Source organism: Bombus pascuorum, chromosome 2 (assembly GCF_905332965.1).
Source record: "Bombus pascuorum chromosome 2, iyBomPasc1.1, whole genome shotgun sequence".
NCBI lineage: Eukaryota > Metazoa > Arthropoda > Insecta > Hymenoptera > Apidae > Bombus > Bombus pascuorum.
This window is the reverse complement of record NC_083489.1, coordinates 12,772,378-12,791,974: the sequence shown is the minus strand read 5'-3', so window position 1 is coordinate 12,791,974 and position 19,597 is coordinate 12,772,378. Positions and strand designations below refer to the sequence as shown.

The following is a 19,597-nucleotide window of genomic DNA, read 5'->3' as shown; positions in this document are numbered from 1 at the left end:
ACTTTTCATTCCAACATTGGATTCTTTTGTATTAGTGTGTAGAAAATATAAAACAATAAATGACCTAAAAAACAATAAGTTTTATTTTGCACCTTCTTAATATGAATACCATTTATGTAGTGTTGTCACAAAGTATTTTTTTAATATCATAGAATTAAAGAATTCTTAAGATAGGAAGGAGCAGTGATCTAATTAAAAATACTTTTTGAACGTAAATTACATAGCAAACATGATTATTTACATTTAATAACAAAACTTAAATATATACCATTATCAATAATAATATTAATCCATCGAAAGGTGAGTTGCTAAAAACTCATCGACAGAATCAGTATCCCATTTGTGTATGTCCAAAATATCTTCAACTTTATTATCCGCATCTAATAATTTAATTATTGGATCTAAGCCTCTAACATATTTTATTTGTAAATTTTTGTATTTGCTAGGTCGGTCACTTTTTATGAAAGCTATAAAAAACCAGAATAAATGTGTGTTGTAAAGAGTTACACTTTTATTTCTAAATATAAATTTCTATTTACCTTCTATTTGTGGATATGTACCAAACTTGCATGTGCATACTTCAAGAACAGCACGTGGGTATTTTTTTAATCCAGATGCATCATAATCATTGTCTTTCAAACAACATTCTTTGCAATTACTCCTATGATTATCAAACATTAATTTAATTATTAATATAAGATATTGAATTACAACAAAAAAGATTTATTTTTACTTACAATATTTCTGTTAAACCATGTTTATTAAATTCCTCACAGGTAGAACAAAGTAAATTAGCTTTATTGAAACCTAAACTTTTACAATCATCAGCTGAAAATTCCGATGACACAATGTTCACCTAAAAAATATATTTATAATGAAAATACGATGCATGTTATATCTCTATTCAATACAAAAACATTTTTAATTTATATCATAAATGTAATACGTATGTGTATGCCAATTTAAATTTAATAGGTTAAGTAACAATACTTTCATTTCTTACCATTAAGATACATGAAAATATATATGCTAATCTTGATGACTTCATTATATTATTTTATATATACATAAAATACATATATACAGAATTAATCATATGTTATTTTAGAGAAATAATAGTTAATATCAACACACTTACACCACACGTATCTTATGAACCGATACTGATACCATAATACTAACTGTTAAATACTTAAAGCTCTGTTCTCAGTGTTGAAATAAAAATCGATATTTTATTATGATTTTTCGATCCATCGAAATTCAATTGATGTTAGCAAAATCGCAAAAGTAATGAAATTTGAAGTAACCAAAAACCTGGAGTAAAAACTATTTTAACAAATCTTTAACAACAACAACTGAATGCTTTTTTTTTAATGAGCAACATAACATAAAAAGTCTGAGATAGTGTATGTAATGCTGAAATTTGCAACTTACACAGTGGTTTGGATTCTTACGATCCTTCTGTTAATTGCTCCTGTCATTAAAACCGAGAGATATAATACTGTTAATACCCACTTATCCACGCGTCACTATCATAATTACAATTATTCCCAAAATTGTGAGTCATTAAATAATTTGAATTATTTCTTTTTAAATTTCACGCATGTTCTGCATGACTTCATCAGCGTTTTATTAAATGCCACGCGTATATACGACTCATTATCTCTTACAAATTGATTTGAAAATAGTAATACAAAAGATGCAATTAGCAATGTAAAGAAATTGCCAAAATTATTGAAAAATAAATTGAAAAATATTGCAATTTATTCCGAAGGGTTATTTGTTACAATTTTTTTGACAGATACAATTAATCATTACATAATTTTTTCTTTAGTGTCCAACAACATACTGTCCAAATCTATAAAAAGGAATAACAAGTGTCAAAACTACCAAGTCGATTATAAATGGAGACGGAGAAAGTTATGTGCAATTTCTGATAATGACAAATATTCTACGGGAAGTTTACTTGAAAATAACAAAGGAACAGGTAAAAGGAAGACATTATTAGATTACGGTGAACCAGTTCCCCTGAATGATGTCGATGATCCAGATTCTCTAACAACACATGTACGAGTAAAAAGAAGCAAAGCAGAATCAGACTCCATTTCGTCATTTAGATATCAACAAGATTATTTAAAGGATTTGGCCAACTCTTTTCCTCGAGATTCATACGAGTCAATAGGAGAAAACTTTTACGATGACGATGCGTCGTTCGATAGGAAACGAGAAATTAAATCACAGCAATACTTTGTAAATGACAAACAGTTCAATGCAATTCCAGATGAGAATGCTGCAATCACGGTTCCTTCATACTTTGGTGAAGATAAATCCGACATTAATAATTTTATTAGTTCGCAATTTACCGCTAGTGGAACTAGTGCATTAGGGAATAACAATGTAAAATTTATAGATCGAACAAAAAGCAAGGAAAGTGTATCGTTACAAGAACCATTGAATGATGTTATTATAAATCGCAAATCATATGAAAATCCGGAAGATGAAAATTTACCAGATCCTATACTAGCGGTAGAACTTGTTAGGAAAAAACGAAACGATTATTCAAAGATATATAACAAAAAGAATTTAAAAAAGCAAAATTCATCTGATCTGCAAGCTAAAAAAGAAAGATCGTCTAATGAAAAAGAACAATTAATTCCCGAATTAGAAACATTTAAAGAGCATTCGAATCCACCCAGTTCAAATATCGCTGATCTTAAAGTAGATCTGTTACGGTTCAGGAGAAAAACGAGGAACAATAACGGAGACAAAATAAAGAAATTAAAACAGAAAAAGAAACGCGTAGGGAAAAAACATGATTTTCCAAAAAATTCTCTGCGGTCAATAAAAGACGTTCGTTCGAAAAATATGGGTCGATCGAGAGTGTCTCGCAAGAGAAAAATGGATGAAACGAAAAGCGAGGGTAATTTAAAAGTAGGAATTGTCAATGTAGTGGCTAAGAAAAATAATGACAACAATTTTCGCCGTAGATCCGTAAAGTCGAAAAAATCCGTCGATAGTACTGATTCTGAAAACGATCATCTTTCAAAAAATGTTCCATCAACGTTGCATGCAAAACTGGAGACAAAAAGTAAGAATAAAATCGACGACGATATTTCCATACTTTCATTAGTGCGAAGAGACTCGAAAGCTGTGGGTGGCGCTGGTGATTCTAAGGCAGAAACGGATAAAAGTTCAAACGTATTCGTCGTACAAAATGAGAAACAAAGGCCATTCGTAGAAACTGAAAAATTAATGCCGCCACAGGATTCGAAATTACGTGCAAAGAGAAATAAACATACTGAATCGAATCACGGTTTCTTAAATAAGGAAGAGGAACTGAAGTATTATAAGAATATACAGGAGCCTGGAACTGTAGTGGATCATTGTGATGACGAAGATGAAAATCAACTTTCAATGATGGATGAAATGGGTCCTAATCGAGCAGTAAGATCGATCGAAGAAGTTAAAGAACTCGCAAAGAAATTAGTAACAAAGGTATATATTATCTATAATAAGCAGTATTTTAACATAATATGTATATTTCTTTAAACTAACAACAAATGTCCTCTCAGGTAAATGAGTTACAAAATTACTTAAACATTGAGGAAACAGCAGAAAACGAAAAACAAGAGACAAAATTAAAAACACGTGCGATCGATGATTTATGTGCAAACGTTAGCAGTGGTTGTGGCGCTTTTAAAGAAACACCTGAAATCGTCCAGAAATGTGTACCGACAAAGCATGACAGATCTGCGACCAAAATCGTTGAAAGAAAAGCGAATCCAGTTGAAATGACAAACAAACATAAATTAGAAGTTAAGATCCCAAAAAAACACTCGGTAGAGAAAAGAAGATCAGTGGCTAGACACGTTGTTAAAACATCGTCGAGTACTTCAAGGGCAATTCGTAATGAAGAAGAAACAAAATCGGGTCGTAAGTGGGGGAAATGGACAGACTGGAGTAGCTGTAGTGTTACTTGTGGTAAAGGTCGTCAAATAAGATGGCGATATTGTTTACGCGATTGTAGTACTGCAGAAACCGAGATGGAAGAGAAAGCTTGCCAATTGCCAGCTTGTCCACCAGGAAAATTCCTTGGTATATTTTAATAACTGTTAATATTTAGCGACTTCATTACGAATCGAAGCACAATAATTCAAGAATTACTTCGTCTATATTAATGTACGACTACTTTGTTATTTTTGTATATCGAATACATATAATTTATATAGCATGTTTTATGTAAAAGGATAAAGGGAAAGATTTTTGTCAAATAAAGAACTGAATTAATTAACTTTAATCGTTAGTCACGCGATTAGTTAAGAAGTTATTTAAACAAATGACATCAACGCTGTTGTGTAACAAATCACATGATGTATATTTTTTCCGTTTCATTACCAAATACACAATATATTATATAGAATATCTTAAACAAAACTTCTTTTCTTCATACGTATTCACAAGTAACGAGTTTTCGTTGCTTAAGCAAAGTTCGCTTTTTTTTTTATTGTATCTCGATCATTATGTTTTCACTTTTGCTTTTTTCTTTAATTTAAAAAACATCACAAAATATTAGCGACCGTGGATAAAATATTGGGGTTACTCACAAATATCTTGTGGTACCATTCCATAACAGTTGTTTCGTAAATGTACAATCACATAATTCATCGGATCACATTATATTCCTTTGTCTACAGTCCATATGTATTTTCCTTTTTACACTCGTTAAACCTTCTATTGTACATATCCTTTATTCAACAGCCACTCATTTCTCCTCGTTCATATTTTGTTGCTTATAACCTAGTATTATCGTGTAAATCGTATAAACATGATTTCTTTTTCGTGGTATTTAATATACAAATCGCTAAAAAGTTTCTAAATGTAAGGCTCTCGAAACATTTCACGTGTAAATCGTATCCCTTAATTTAAGTCGGAGAGAAGGAACGGGTTAACAAAAATCCTTACTATATGTCGGAGAGGTGGAACGGGTTAACAAAAATCTGTGTTTATAATATTTACGTATCTACAATGAAATGATATACATTCACCTACGTGATGACGCGTAGGCAAAGATCACAGTAACTGTCACGCCCCGGTTGCAGCACATCGGTAAGTTATGAAGTCGTGAAATCGACGCAACACGGGACTGTCGTAAGCACAGTTTTTCACGTCTAATCAGGCACCACCGTGTCAAGAGGCGCATATCGCGATCTCATAGACTAAAATTTGCAGATTGTTGTTCAGAATAATTTTGTTGTAGGATCGCAGAGCTATCTTTGATTGCGAATATAGAGCGTAGAATACTCCACATAACCTCACCATAAATAGCTTCGTAAACGATCCATTGCACACCTCGTTCCATATTTCGTTACACACCGTACCTTCACGAGACGATTGAATGATATATACAATTTGAATCGAATGAACTCCAATACCATTTACCACTTCGCGATGATCAGAGAATCCAATATAAATTTCTTCTCTTTCCTTTTCCTTCTTGCTCTTGACAGTCACGAAGTTCTCACATTACATTTCTTCAACGTAAGAGTATTTATTAATGATTAGATTTTATGAATCATAGCACGAAAACTTGAGTCGTCCAACCAGTATAAAATTACAAAGTAAATTCCTCTGATTGCAGGAATTATTTCGGAATAATTTTTAGTTCGATAAGCGAAAATTAATATTGGAGCAAAGACCATAACAATGATTGCGAGGCTGAAGAAAACGTGCTATGACTGTTTACTAAAGAACAAGAGATGTCGCCTTTATTCGATATCTCTAATTATTAATATTCGATTTGTCCAAGAGACCGCTTACAAATACAAATTGATCACAATGGTAATCGCATACATACACGCGAGTACTAAATCACGTATACATTGCCGCGCGAATGTATTAGAACATTTGTTTACTTTTAATGAACCCGTGGTATGGTATTATTTATATAAGAGTATTAGAAATTGAAAAATTTAATTATTTAAGGAACTTAGATAATTAAAAGTATATGCAGTGTGCCTACGCTGTATTATGTTACGTGTGGACGGTTTCTAACACTTTCTTCTTTTATTTATAATGAAAAAAATTCTTCAGATATTATACAAATATTTAGAATCACTATCCAACGTGATAAAATTTCGGGTAACAGCGTAGAACACAATTATTCGTTTGTAAAAAGACCTGGGAGGTCCAGAAAACATATATACAAAGCTGTATTGAAAGCTTAAGAGAAATAAAAGTAACAGCCTCCGAAACGATTGAGAAAATAAATACAATTAAGAATGAAACAATCTCAGATAGTACGAAAAGCGACTTATAGAGGTCGGCATTTGCGATTTTGGCAGTGAAAGTTATTATTAAGGATAAAACATAACCCGCTCTTTTATGGTAGTGACAATAATTTCTTCACGAATATATACCTTGATAAGAATGAATTACAGGTGAAATTAACAGCATTCTGTCTGTCGTGGCCGCTGCCATGAAATACGCACCTTAAACTACTTGTATCCATTTTCAGATAGGGAAACAATTCCATAGCGATAAACCGTTATAGTTTTAGAGATGGTGTTTCTAACATTAATGATAAAGAAGAGATACCAGTCGCTACTAGTATAAACTAAGTACCAGAAAAATTGACACTGCAAGATTGATTCTGATGAGTCTACAATTGAAATGGTTGAATTCGAATGTCGAGATTATACGTATAGGAAATAACAGGAGATTCGTTAAAAACAAATTATATTTAATTAAAATAATATTAAAAAAAAAAAAAACTGCACATTAGTGCGCCTTTCGGATACCGAATATTTGTGCATGTTAAGGATCGTATACATTTTTTTCAAATATGTAAAAATCACTTACAGGAAAGTTCTAATTTGTAAATAATAGAATGGCCACCAGTCTCCTGATTTGAACCCCCATAGAAAAATTATGAGATCATTTATATAAAATCTGAATAAAATATCCCAAATTGGAAGAATATTTATGGGAACATTTCGAAATGGAATGGAATAATATTAGGCCCGAAACGATAAAAGATATTAGTAGCCAAGCTACTAAGACTTGTACATGCAGTTACAAAAGCACTCGATGGATAGATGGAAAGATAACATAATCATATTTTTATTATGATTGATGAAAAATTTAATAAATTGTTAAAATATATTCTCTAATACGGTACAAAATAGAATACATAAAATTTAGTAAAATTCAGTAATGATTTCATAACTTTTTACAGATATTTATTATAATTAAGCAAGTGTCCTAGTATTCAGCGGCAATGTACGTTCACTTCCTTAAACATGCACACACACTCTTATATAACTGCGTAATGTCTTTTCACCATTGATGCTTATAATCTGTCTTAGTCTAAAGGGGCGCGGAAATTATCGGTCCCTTGGTCGTAACGACAACGCTAAGTTGCACTTCTTTTCTATGTTGACTGCACTAAATGGTACATGTCTTGTTTTTTTGTTTAAAACTTGAGCTCATTTTTACATCATAGATACACTAACTTATTCTTTAAAGAAACTTTTGCGTCTCGTATTCTCTATCGGTATAATGAAATTCTTATCTCTTCCATCCAATTAATTTTCATCTTACATTTACAAAGATAATTCACGTATGGAAGAATAGTCGTACGAAATTTCTTTTATCCCATTTCCTTTCTTGGCAGTCCGGTATAAAATTGATTCGTATGGCAGGAAATAATTAAAACTTGATTCTCACGAAGTCTGAGTTCGTTAAAACATTATGTTTCTCGACTGTTCAGTTTTCGTTTGCGACAGTATATCTAATGCAGCGTTCTCCTCACCACCGGCTAAAACTCGAACGTCCCTATCTGGATCTGATCTCATTTCTCTCAGCCTATTCTCTACTTCTTCCGCCTGCTTCACTCCCAACCATTCGGCTAAAAATCGAAACACCCGTTTATTGAATATATTCGAAGTTCTCTCGTAACGTAATTATCTGAAGAAGATTACAAATAAATACTTACATCCCATAGGAATAACGTTCTTTGACAAAGTCCTTGCCACAACTAGTCTCACATTTGGTACTTTGTCGGAAGATATTTCCAACAAAGTAGGTAACATTTCTTGCGAAAATCTATCCCCGCTAATGGCGTTTTTCGAAATCAGGTTGGCGCACACGAATGCAAACGTCTGTCTTCTGATCCATTTTCTTGCGTAAACGAGAGATTTGAGCTTCCGAAACAGCGCTTTTACAAGACGTTTATTGTCAGAAAGATGTGCTACTATTTGTGTCATCTGTACAGATACGACAAAGCAAAGATATAAGACAAATATTAGAATAGCATTAGACTAGAAAATTAACGCAGTATATAGAAAGTACATAAAATCGTACCAAAGAAAGAGCAACGTATCTCACAGCAGCGTATTTGTCGCGTAGTAGATCAAGGGCCAGGGACACGATAAACCGGTCGACGTCTATAGGATCGAACAGATTAACAATATCTGACAACTGAGTGGCTAATTCCTCCCGAAATCTCCAGTTCCACTCGTTATCGGTGGTGAGAAATTCCTTCAGTCTTGGTAAATACTGGATCCGAACGGTAGGCTTGAGTATTTTCAAAAACGTCGCCAAATGCTTGAGTATACCTATTCTGACCTCATCCAGATCTTTGATAAATCCATCATAGATTGGAACAAGATCAGCGATAGTGAGTTCTTCTCCTAGAATTATGGCGATTTCGTGAATACTGGAGGCTAACGTGCGCCTCACTTTCCATTGATTAGCGCTTGCCAAAGATTGATAGGCTTGCTTCAGATATGGCCAATTTTCTTTTCCTAACGTGAGTACAACAGCGGGAAAACTAAATGCACAATGATGAGGAATATCTCCGGGGCTCATGTCTCCAGAACATTGTTCTGGCTCAGCCATCGACAAGAACGAATCGATCAAATGCTGAGGAACGATCTCTTGATCGTTGAAATTCTTAATATCGTCTTCTGCGTATCTGTCTTCTTTTACCATAGCGTCTAACGACGACGCTTTACTGGACGCTGTAGTGCTGATCAACGGCTTCCGGTCTACATTGTTCTGCGCTGCGGATCTTTTGGCAGCTTCGACTAGCTCGTCGTCCTCCAGTGGAAGCTCTGGCTCTATGTAGTAGTATAGAAACGAATTGAAGTTTTCCGTGTCGTCCAGTATTTGGTCGTTCTTTAGATGTTTCCTTTGTATCTGAAAGAAATTTGACGAAATCATTCTTTATGTGTTTCTTTAAAAAAAAAACTATGTACTGGTTGTATTTCATAGTTGAACGAGTAAGGGGCAACTATCCGAAGCACGTTTTAAGAATATACAATCATCGCGTCTATGACTCGTTACCATTATAACTGAAGAGCGAAATCGAATCACGTTAATGGGTATTTTCAAGGAAATAGAAAGGCAAATGAGCTCGAGAACCGCGTCGTTTCGTTACTTAAAGGACGCGTCGTACCTTTGACTTATAAGCTCTCATTGTGGAGATATCATCCTCCTGCGACTCGTCCTCGTCGTCCTCCTCGAAAATTGGTTTTTGTATTATCACAGACGAATTGAAGTTATCCTTAGAATTATGGTCCTCCATATCGAGCGTGTGGCTTCGTATCGCGCACTTGGTAGGAAATATTCCCTCGTATGAGTACCTTATACTGTAAAAACACGTCGTTGATCTGCGTTATTTCTTTTTTCTAGTTCGTAAGGGAAATGCGAGCGTGATAAACGAAGCGAGAGAGTCGATGAGAAAATAAAAGGAAGCAACGAGAGCATAGAATAAGAAGAACAGAGGAGAACAAATAAAACGGATACTACAACGCGAGTCTGTGAACAGAGTCGACCAAGTAGAAGGTAAAAACTTTCAGCTTTTTATACCTGAAACAATTATCTTGTTGGCTGGTAAACACTAGCTCGCCGTGTTGATTATAAGTTACTTCGGTGAACTGTTTCGCGAACGTGGATATGAATGGTCCTAAAATTTGAAAAGCAGACATTCGCACCCATTTCGACTCGTCGTTAAGATGCGTGGCTAGAAGCTCTGCCAATAGTAATCGACGATGTTGAAGGGTCATGCAGCATGAAACTGGCATCATAACGTCCACACACGCTTTCCGGACGCCCCATATTTTATCGCTGCACAGGTCGACGAATATTGGGAACTGCGGGAGAAAGAAGAAATTAAAAAAACGAACAATTCCTATTTTTTCGTATGCTCAACAGCTTGAAACTTTAGAAAATTTCTATTCCATCGAAGAAATTATGTCTTTTTTAGTGGGAATCGATGTCATGCATTCTTTTCGAGCGAACGAAATTGCAAATGAATTTAAAAGTAAAATGTCAAGCGTTTGGTAGCTTCTATATCGAGGGAGAGATTCTAATGAAGGAACTTACCAATTTCCGAAAAAGAGTTTTCCTGCCAACAGCGGCGCAAAGTTCTCCAAGGTGCGATGCGCAGAATTTCCTCGTATAGAATTCCTTGTCTTCGCAGAGGGCGATGTATCTGTCCAGAAAAATCTTTTCTGTCAGTTCTTTGCCAATGAGTGGAGCCATCTTGCACATGAGCTGCGATAATAATATACATATACGATATATCTCTGGTGAATTTTCGGATTTTCGATGATAAAGCAAACGTGATGCTATAGAAAACAAGTCAGTAACAAAGAAAATCAAAGGAAACATGTACAAATATGCACACGTTTTTTGTAGTTGCTTTCGTGTGTATACGATTAATTAATTCAAAAGAAACATAAAATAAAGGAAAACGTGTTTGCGACATCGTCTGCATGGTTTAAGATCGCAGTGAAACGGAGACATAAACCGTACCGTTCCGCTCATCAAAGCTGGCTGTGATACGAGTTCAAGTCACCACATCACAACCACTCTGATAGGAGGAACAGTCGAACTCGCGCCTCTTAAATACCTGGAAAACAAAACAACAGGTACGATACATACATCAATAGCGTGGTAGATGCTGGCCGGTAGCTAGAGGATCAAACGTGTCCGAGACAACCGCGGAAGATCGATCGTTTCGCGACGATGCTCGAGTACCTCCTTTGGCGCCCGCATCTGCACGAATCAGAAGGTCATTGTGCAACGATCAAACGAATTAGAAAGAGGTGAATCATCCTATCGTCGTTCGACGATCGTGACCGCGTACGCACATTACATTTTGTTCTACTTTATTTTTCTCTTCCGTTAAGCTTCATAGATTAAGATTATCAAGTATTTTTCTAGCAGTACATCAAATCTTTGGATCGTACTTATCACTAAGTCTTTCTTATCGTTCATTTCCATTCTGTCTTTTCAATTTTTACCAATTTCTATATACCACAGTGGCTACGAAAAGTATTTGCACGTAATTGCATTTAGTACGGTATTTATATACCAATCAATTAAGTATACTAACTTTTATACAATTTTAGAATTTCTAAATTTAGTAATTCGTTTCATGTTTCATTCTTCATTTCATTTTTATGAAAATGAAATGTGTAACCTGATAAAAAAAAACGAATGATAAGTCTGTGCACAAAGTCCTTTTCTGTAGACACTGTATATATGTATATAATTACATTATTTACATTTAGTTAAAAAGCGGTAAAAGAAAGGAATTGAAGGTAGACGTAGTGTACAGCAATCATCGTGGATCACGAATAAGGAAGTCATCTGGAGATAGTCGTTCAATAAACGCGATCACGTCCTTCATGAATCCTGTGAACCCATGAGAGGAAGTCGACTATGAAAGAGTGCAAAGCCTTTCCCGAAAGTGGAAACTACGCGCGAGGAGTCGATCTCCGTATCGGGACAGCCGATCGGAAATGTTTTTCTTTAAAATGGCTCGCGATGGAACGCTGTATTTCGCGGGAAAACGGCCACGCCACCCATAGAAGATGCTTCAAGGATGATCGAGAATGGATCTCTGCGAGCGTAAAGGTGAGACGACGTTTCCATTGCTTTTACAGAAAACCGAGTTCTGCCTTTATACGATAAAGGAAAATCGACACCGAGATCCACGCTAGAAGTTTTTGACTAACGGACGATCTTACATTTTGAATCATATTGAGCATAAAAAACAGTTGATGAAACGCGTCGCCGCGCTCATCAAAGCTGGCTGTGATATGAACGCTTGCATCAGCATATCACAACCACTTTGTGAGCGATGCATCCGCGTCATTTTTATCCTGTGAACCTTCCTAAAATCCTAAAGGCTGCGAGAAACAAGCTTCTATATGTATGTATTATTTTTATACATAATTTCCTAGCACCTTCACATTAAAAAATACAGTTGGGTAGGACGCTGCTTCGAATAGAAGACGACACGTTGCACGAAACGGCGATCCAAATCGTCAAAAATGGCTGTGATATGAAATCTATAAAAGCAACACGCCACAACCAATTTGACGATTGGATCGCGTTCTCGTTTTCTGTAGTTTTGCCTCTTCTGTGGTCACTTTGCCTCGTTCTTTGTCTTCTCGTGATGATCGTACGGTGAAACAAGCTGCAGCAGTCTCGATCGTAATCGAGAACAGTACTAGAGGAGTGAGTGTATGCAACGTAAGATGGAAAAATGAGGGTAAAAATTAGAAGATCGTAAAAGTTATGCACACACGTCGTTCATTCGCTATACCTTTAGGTGTCCATCGACGACGTGGGTGATTATTAATTAAGCGGGGGCACTAAGTGCACTCGTACAGCGCACACGAATATGCTTCCTGACGATCGATTCTGCGGGCCAAGCTCATCAAAATGGCTGTGATATGACTCGAAACATTCCACAACCAATTTGATGTATCGGACCGCAAAAGGTATTTTCATTTCGGTGCCTGTGCTCGGGTACAACGTTCGTGCTCCGCCATCTCTCTCTTCATGTCGATTCTCTCACTCTCTCTCTCTTCGTACGTGTGTTTCTCTCTTGCGGATCGTTGGTTTTCGTCGTCCCTCAATTCCGCCAGAGATACAAACGACGCGTTCAGTTTTCCGCTTTCTCTCGTTCTCTCTGCTAATTATTTCTACGTTTCTCTTCCGTTTCTGCCCCTTTTTTTCGCTTTCCCCTCGCTCTTTCCTTTTTCCCCTCGTTCGATTTTCTCCGTTGAATCGTGCGTTGTGGACGAACACAATTTTGCTCATCAAAGCTGGCTGTGATAGTCGAACTCTATGACAAACCAACTTTGATGGTAAAAGCATGTCCTTGTCGAAGATGTGCCAGATGTTCCTCTTCTTTTTCTCGTCCATATCACCTGAAAATCGTTCGGAGCTACCGCTCTACTCATTCCTACTTTAAAATCGATCGTTATTCCTGTCATTCTGCGACAAATGATGAACTTACAGAAGCAAGTCATTTGCTTTTTACAACTAATCGCGTACCTACTCGAGCAATGGAATTACGTGTATAAAGGAGAGAGCTACCGCAATGACTCTTCGACCAAAAGCATCTTCTATGGAGAAGTCAATACAGTGATATACAGTGCCTAAAGAGCGTTATGGATCTTTGACGGAATCGGTAAACGCTCAGTACGAAATGAAAAGCGTTAAAAATCCTAATTTCCGTATAGATCAGGTCTCGTTTGGTCGTTGGTGAACGTCGTAGTAGAACGAACGCCGGATGAAAGACAAGATAGTGAGACGCGATAGCGTGAGAACATCTCACTACCCATGTCTTTCAGGCGGAATCCGTTGGAACGAGGGCGGCGTAAGGTCCAACGACCATAAACGCGAGACAAACTCGATACACCTATTGCTCCGGATAGTCGGCGATACACTTCCTTGCATACGATGGAAGCGTGGTCGAACCGAATGGATCAAGAATGCTAGACGCGAGAAACCCGTCTTGCCTTGTTTTTCACCACGCTGTCGTACTTTCAATGGACACACGTTTACCCTTGAGTAATTCTTTACATACGTATTCTTTAATTAAACGACGTCGACGATCGTGCTACGCTTCGTTTGAACGCATTAAAATGAGAAAACTCGTTAAACTACATGGTGCCTGATAGAATGTTAAAATAGAATGTGGAAGAAACAGCGGGGTAAAGAAAGAACTGCAGAATGATTCTGCGTAGGTTCCATTCCACTCGTTCTCTCAACGATTCCACCTCGAACACGCAATAATTGCAGGCTATGAACATCGCGACGAATACGAGGGATTACGATTTTCGTTAGATAATTTGATCGTACGAATGGTTTGTCGAAAATGACCGATCTAGCGCTTTCATTTTTCCAGGCACGTCGAAATGTTTGAAATCGTTCATTAAGTTATATATAATTAGCTATTTTAAAAGACACGAAGGAAAAATAAAATCCCAGTTTGTCGGATTATTTCGAAATGATAGGAGGGATATTTTAATCGAAGAGGACGTCGGTGATCACTACTACTGTCCTCCTCCTTAATATATTTCTTAAAAAATACCAATGGATATAACGTACCATATTAGATGATGTGGGTCACGGCGACAAAATTTAAAATTTGAAAGGGAAAAGGGGAAGAAATAAAATCAAAGAAACGAAAAAAAAAAAAAACATAGAAACTTACGGAGATGCCAGAGTTAAGGAAATCGACGGACGTACAGAGGGTTTCTATAACGGGACACAGCTTGCCCTCTATCGTGGTGTTATCGATGAGTCCCTTCTTCGTCAACGTCAACACTGCTGTCTGAGCCATCATTCGTACCTGAGGTAATAAAAAAAAAAAAAAAGGTAAACAAAAATTAGAATTCGTTGACCAGGCCTTAAATTCTTTGCCGTCTGCGAAAAGAACACGATTTCCGCCAGGTTTCGAAAGAGAAGGAAGCGGTTGTCGAAAAGTATTTCTGAATCGATGTAAATCATAAGAAAAAAAGATGTTTATCGATGGAAGGAAGCTTTGACGATCAATCGCGTAGAGGAACGTGATGAAAATATTCACCTGGTTGTCTTGATCTTGTAAGTATCTGATAATGAGGTCGAGGAGATGATTGTGAAAAATATTGTCGAATAGGTGCGGTGTCTCATGGCAAATCATCACCACGTGCGGTATGTGTTCCATCAGGTCCAACCCAACTTGCGCATCTAAAATCAGAAATAATCGATTTTTCATCTCTTAAATTTTATTCTTTTTGCGATCATATCGCTTTTCGTATATTTATTTATTTTCCGTTTGTTTAAAAAAACATTCTACAACGACCACCGTCCAGATCGAATTCTGGATTCCTTTCGATAGTCGTAAGTTGAGCCGATCGTAGATCAAAGTAAAACTATGCTTTCTCAAATGTTATAGTCAAAGCACTTGTGCGATCGCTTATCTTACATGATTTTATCAATTTTTGTCTACTTTTCCCTTCGTGGAGTCAACCTATGTGATAAGCGACTCAAATAGCGATAATGTAATACAATCGTTAGTGTAATCGCTTTTGTAAAACGGCAGAAGTAATTTGTTTGTGAAAGAACAAACGTGATTCTCCGTCATCTTATTGAAAAGAATTCAACGATGAACAGACTGAGCAGACGAATGCAAATTTATTGTAATCGGCGCCGATACGATCGAATCGGCGATATTCGTTAGATTTCCCTCAAATAATTAATCACGGAATATTCACGAATGGTGAATGGGGATTTCTACGAATCTAACGTTATAACTTCCGGGGAGGAATAAAAATTCCTATCGAAATAGAAAGAAGAAAAACATGTAGGAAAAAAAAAGAGAGAAGACCTGCTGTGCTTCATCGATTCTTTAGACGGGGAAAGAACTGTCGGCGTTCTATGAAGGAATTCGATCGTTTCTTTGCAACTCACGATCGGCCGCTAACCGTCAGCCATTCGTGCGTCGAAAGCGAGAAAAACTGGAGGGAAAGGCAAGGGGCCATTCTTCGGAGTTTTCTCGACCTTGGCCGTTTTTATTACCCCAACAGGCATTTTCATAGAAATACCTGAACGAAAAAGAAAGGCTTGGCATATTAGTGACCATGTTAATTAGGAAAATGGTAATTCTTAATAACGGTACGCTCCTGAAGAATGAAAATTTCCCGTTTGTTTATTAGTCAGACGATTATAGGTTCAGGTCAACTGGTCAGGTACAAAAACAAATACAAATTACGTTGCTCGAGAATGTTGGAAGTATCGTTTGATGGGACGTTTACGGAAAAATATATTGTATTTTTCAAATTTTGAATAGAGACACATTCCAAGGATATTCAATGTATAATTTTAAACATTCTAGTAAGATATAAAAAATAAATAGAGAATGTACATACCATTATGCTTGTTTTACATTTTTCATCAGCATCGTCGAATACTTGGTTTCTCGCGATGTCATTATCACGAATCAACTTTAGCTGCACTCTCAACGCGTTTGATTTTTTCGAAACCCCTCTCATGATTTAAAACACGGGAGAAAATAATGGGAATCCGTTAAAACTCACTTTTATATCGGTAAATGCGAAGTGATCATTGCGTGAAGGAGGAACAAAGAAAAACATGAAACTTGGAATCCACACAGACGCACGTTCTATATGTAACACAACTTCCACATTCACATAAGTTTCTAGTTGGTAGAAAAATGCTACGGCTGCTTCATGGTCGACGAGACTGAACAGACGATGGCAACAACGGCACCTTTCCATTGCAGAGCGTGGATGCGACTGAGGTTTTGTCGGTTGGTTACTCACGGGAAATGCACATTCTCGATTTGTCGGGCTTTTCCAGTGGTAGTGGGGATAAGAAGGGTAGTAATCTCCCCACCACTCGACTGCAAGGCCCAACGAGGGAGCGAGTAGGAGAGGGGATAGGGGATCGGGGACAAAACGGAGCTCGTTCGTTTTCGGATAACTTCGCGCATGCTTCGTGAGGCCCACGATCCGAGCACGTGTTCGCTTTTCCCTCCCCTCTCGTATCCCGTTTCCCAACGAGTTTCCTCCCACGATGACGCAACTGCCCTTCGTGCCACGGTTTTGGCCGATGAAACGCGAACAAGAAGCTCGATCTTGTCCCCACCCTCTGGCATTTTTCTCTTCGCCACGCAGCCCCAGTCCATTAATCACGCGCTGGGTCTTATCTTCTTTTTCTCCGCCTACTACTGCATCCTTGCGCCTTCTGTCCAGGATGCGAGATCCCGCCAAAAATATCCCGCTGCGTTCCTTCAGGATTAAGAGTCACCGATTATTTACCCTTGGCATCTTCGTCTCCTTTTCAGCCACGTTCGTTTTCGTTCATTTCGTCGATCGTTTCTTTGAAGGGACGAAGGTTCATTGTTGATCGTAGCCGATGTTAAGACTGGCCAACGCTGTGTTTGAAAAGCTGTTTCTTTTTTTGGCACGGTTCCTACCCGATCCACGTGATTTGGGTCTTTGGCGCCAATATTTCTAGAGGATTCCAGGAATGTGGTAACATTCCTGCGTTCCTTTCAGGCATTTTCCGAAACACCAATTGTATTTCCTTTTACCGTTTCAGGATCTTTTAAATGTGAAAAAGAAAGAAACGATGGCAGGTAGCTTCGATATTTAATTTTTACACTTTGGATTTACGCGGTGTTCGTTCCGTGTATACAATCATTTTCACGCGGATAAAAATCGGGTACCTAGAGGAAATCTGCTAATACAAGAAAAAGAGAAAAAATACTGTAGAGGAAGTCGAAGTTATAAAAGTATTTATTTCATATAGGTTCTAATAAATTGGATATATAGAATCGTACAAAAGCTGAAACAAATTCTATTCATCGTCTTTGTCCGTATCCGTATTTCCAGGCAATCAATTTTTTCTTTAATTGACTCAAAGTCACCATACTCGTCGTTTGACTTATTTTCGAAGTTCTGTTTCGCTTTTATTATAAACGTATTATTAAAAGCGTTCGCTGGGAATCTCGTTATTGTCGACAACACGACAAAGATTATGAAAGATTACATTTTCTGACCGCGTAAATCGATAGACTGGCGGTATTTATCGGAAAAGAGAGAAAAGCACAAGTTTCGTATTCGGAGGTGCAAAACTTCGTTTTACGTCTCACGAATATTAATTGGCTATGAATTTATAACGCTTTTTGAAAAAGTACCGAACTTTTAATCAATTCTATCTTTTTATTATGGCAGCCTTTAATCGTTATTAATATAAATGATTCCTCCCTTCAATGTTACGCTATAGATATTCTTAAAACGTTAAAAATACTATTGTTAATTAAAACGAAAGCAAAACTGAGATACGACAAATTCGAGAATCCTGTTCAGGTCGAAATTAAACCGAAACACGACGCACGATTCTCGAATTCATTGATCATCGTGTAACTCGTACAATTATCTGCTAATTGAAATGTTCTTCGTTCGCGATGGATAATTAGAAACGCGTTTGCGATCGATATATAGTTACTTTTCCCTTGGCGATTCCACGAAGACGAAGCTAGTTGCGCGGTGACGGATGGATCGATCTCGGGTATCGATCGTATCGGGCCAATAATGAGAAGACACCCTCCGGTAACAGTGGCACGGATTCATAGAAACGCCACCAAGATCCGCATGAAAACCACCTTCACGGAACAACAAGTATTCGAACCCCTTTCGCTTTACGGGAACAATTGGCTTCGTTGCATTCTTATCGAGAAAGAGAGAGAAAACGCGTAACTAGAAGAGTCATTGTTATTGGAGCCATCGTTGTCTCGTTCTCGCCACCAGAAAAATAGATACATTCTCGGCTTGTCCATTTTTATCGAACATTCCCAATTACGAAACTTATATAACTCTCCATGTTTCTTCGTTAAAATTTTAACACATTTTTTATGGTAGGCGTAAATCAACGTTTTTTTTATTCAATTTAATATAATATATTTGTCATAAAAGATATAACTTAGAAAAAACGAAGCTGGCACCCCGCTGGGGGTAGCCACCCACGTGCTATATTTATTTTTATTTTATTTTTTTCTTCACCAATAAGATATAACACTTTACCAAATGTCCATAAGGACAAATTGTAAAAAAAACCAAAACAAAAAAAAAAAAAATTTAATATATTTCTCGAAAACGTATGGGATAGAATTTATTTTACAGCAAAAAAAAAAAAGAAAGATTCTCCCGAACGCGAGATGTATCCTGTGTCATTCCAGAGAAAAGAAAAAAAGGTGAAGCAGATAAATGGTAAAGGAAGAAAAAGGAAATATCCGTTTCGTTGTCTGTTAAGCTTTCACGTATTTCCTCCTCACATATGGCAGGGAAAAATCGGGAACTAGTCGACGCAACTGGCATCGTCCTCTTTCCCCGATCTACCGAAAAGGAAAAGGGGCGCGTGTCCCTTTCGATATTTGTCCCTGCTCGAAGAAGCTAGTCCAAAAATACGTGAACGCGTGTAGAGAAAAAGCGTCGCGTGCCTCTGATCACGAGTCCTGAATCTTCCTTCCTACAACCCTCTTCTTCCTCATTCGTGTCTTCCCCTATGCTATACTTCGATCAGCCCACGGAAAAACACCGCTGCCGGCACGTGTTACGACCAAGATGTTCCATCGTCGTCTTGATCGCGCCTAAAAATAGTCCGGCCAGTGTGTGACACTCGTCAGGGATCATGCTCTGTCGGGAATGCACCTTTCCTCGACAGTTGCATCCCTGTCGGGAAACGCCCGATGGCTCGTAGGACACGTGGCGCGTTTACAGCACGA

At 37.3% G+C, this 19,597-nt stretch overlaps 3 protein-coding genes across 6 annotated transcripts in view; 1 reads left to right on the top strand and 2 right to left on the bottom strand.

Annotated features, from left to right (window-relative positions):
- Positions 1–64: 64 nt before the first annotated feature.
- On the bottom strand, positions 65–1,239 carry LOC132916555 (selenoprotein F). The gene is made up of 4 exons (XM_060976660.1): positions 1,004–1,239; positions 738–856; positions 540–661; positions 65–467 (listed from the first exon to the last, which is right to left on the bottom strand). The coding sequence occupies exons 1-4, from the start codon at positions 1,046–1,048 to the stop codon at positions 286–288; spliced, it is 468 nt and encodes a 155-aa protein (XP_060832643.1). The 5' UTR covers positions 1,049–1,239; the 3' UTR covers positions 65–285.
- A 174-nt stretch (positions 1,240–1,413) lies between these two features.
- LOC132904674 (uncharacterized) lies at positions 1,414–4,346 on the top strand. The gene is made up of 3 exons (XM_060955364.1): positions 1,414–1,558; positions 1,835–3,495; positions 3,573–4,346. The coding sequence occupies exons 1-3, from the start codon at positions 1,414–1,416 to the stop codon at positions 4,104–4,106; spliced, it is 2,340 nt and encodes a 779-aa protein (XP_060811347.1). The 3' UTR covers positions 4,107–4,346.
- Positions 4,347–4,349: 3 nt separating this feature from the next.
- LOC132916540 (serine/threonine-protein phosphatase 4 regulatory subunit 1-like) overlaps positions 4,350–19,597 on the bottom strand; it is a 150,324-nt gene continuing 135,076 nt past the window's right edge. For 3 of the 4 annotated variants that reach the window (XM_060976633.1, XM_060976635.1, XM_060976636.1), the window contains 8 exons: positions 14,894–15,036; positions 14,522–14,659; positions 10,387–10,557; positions 9,871–10,154; positions 9,458–9,650; positions 8,362–9,198; positions 7,994–8,264; positions 4,350–7,906 (listed from right to left, as the gene is read on the bottom strand). In XM_060976633.1, coding sequence (XP_060832616.1) covers positions 7,740–7,906; positions 7,994–8,264; positions 8,362–9,198; positions 9,458–9,650; positions 9,871–10,154; positions 10,387–10,557; positions 14,522–14,659; positions 14,894–15,036 — 2,204 coding nt within the window. In that variant the 3' untranslated portion in view covers positions 4,350–7,739. The remainder of the gene's footprint in view (positions 7,907–7,993; positions 8,265–8,361; positions 9,199–9,457; positions 9,651–9,870; positions 10,155–10,386; positions 10,558–14,521; positions 14,660–14,893; positions 15,037–19,597) is intronic. The other variant, XR_009660120.1, reaches the window with a different exon arrangement.

Bases quoted from the DNA above. Each gene is read 5' to 3' on its own strand.
- LOC132904674 (XM_060955364.1), top strand. From the start codon at position 1,414: ATGCTGAAATTTGCAACTTACACAGTGGTTTGGATTCTTACGATCCTT. The intron at 1,559-1,834 runs GTGAGTCATTAA...TTTTTTCTTTAG, and splicing joins TTACAATTATTCCCAAAATT to TGTCCAACAACATACTGTCC. The intron at 3,496-3,572 runs GTATATATTATC...ATGTCCTCTCAG, and splicing joins CAAAGAAATTAGTAACAAAG to GTAAATGAGTTACAAAATTA.
- LOC132916555 (XM_060976660.1), bottom strand. From the start codon at position 1,048: ATGAAGTCATCAAGATTAGCATATATATTTTCATGTATCTTAATG. The intron at 662-737 runs GTAAGTAAAAAT...TGATAATCATAG, and splicing joins CATGGTTTAACAGAAATATT to GAGTAATTGCAAAGAATGTT. The intron at 468-539 runs GTAAATAGAAAT...GGTTTTTTATAG, and splicing joins TACATATCCACAAATAGAAG to CTTTCATAAAAAGTGACCGA.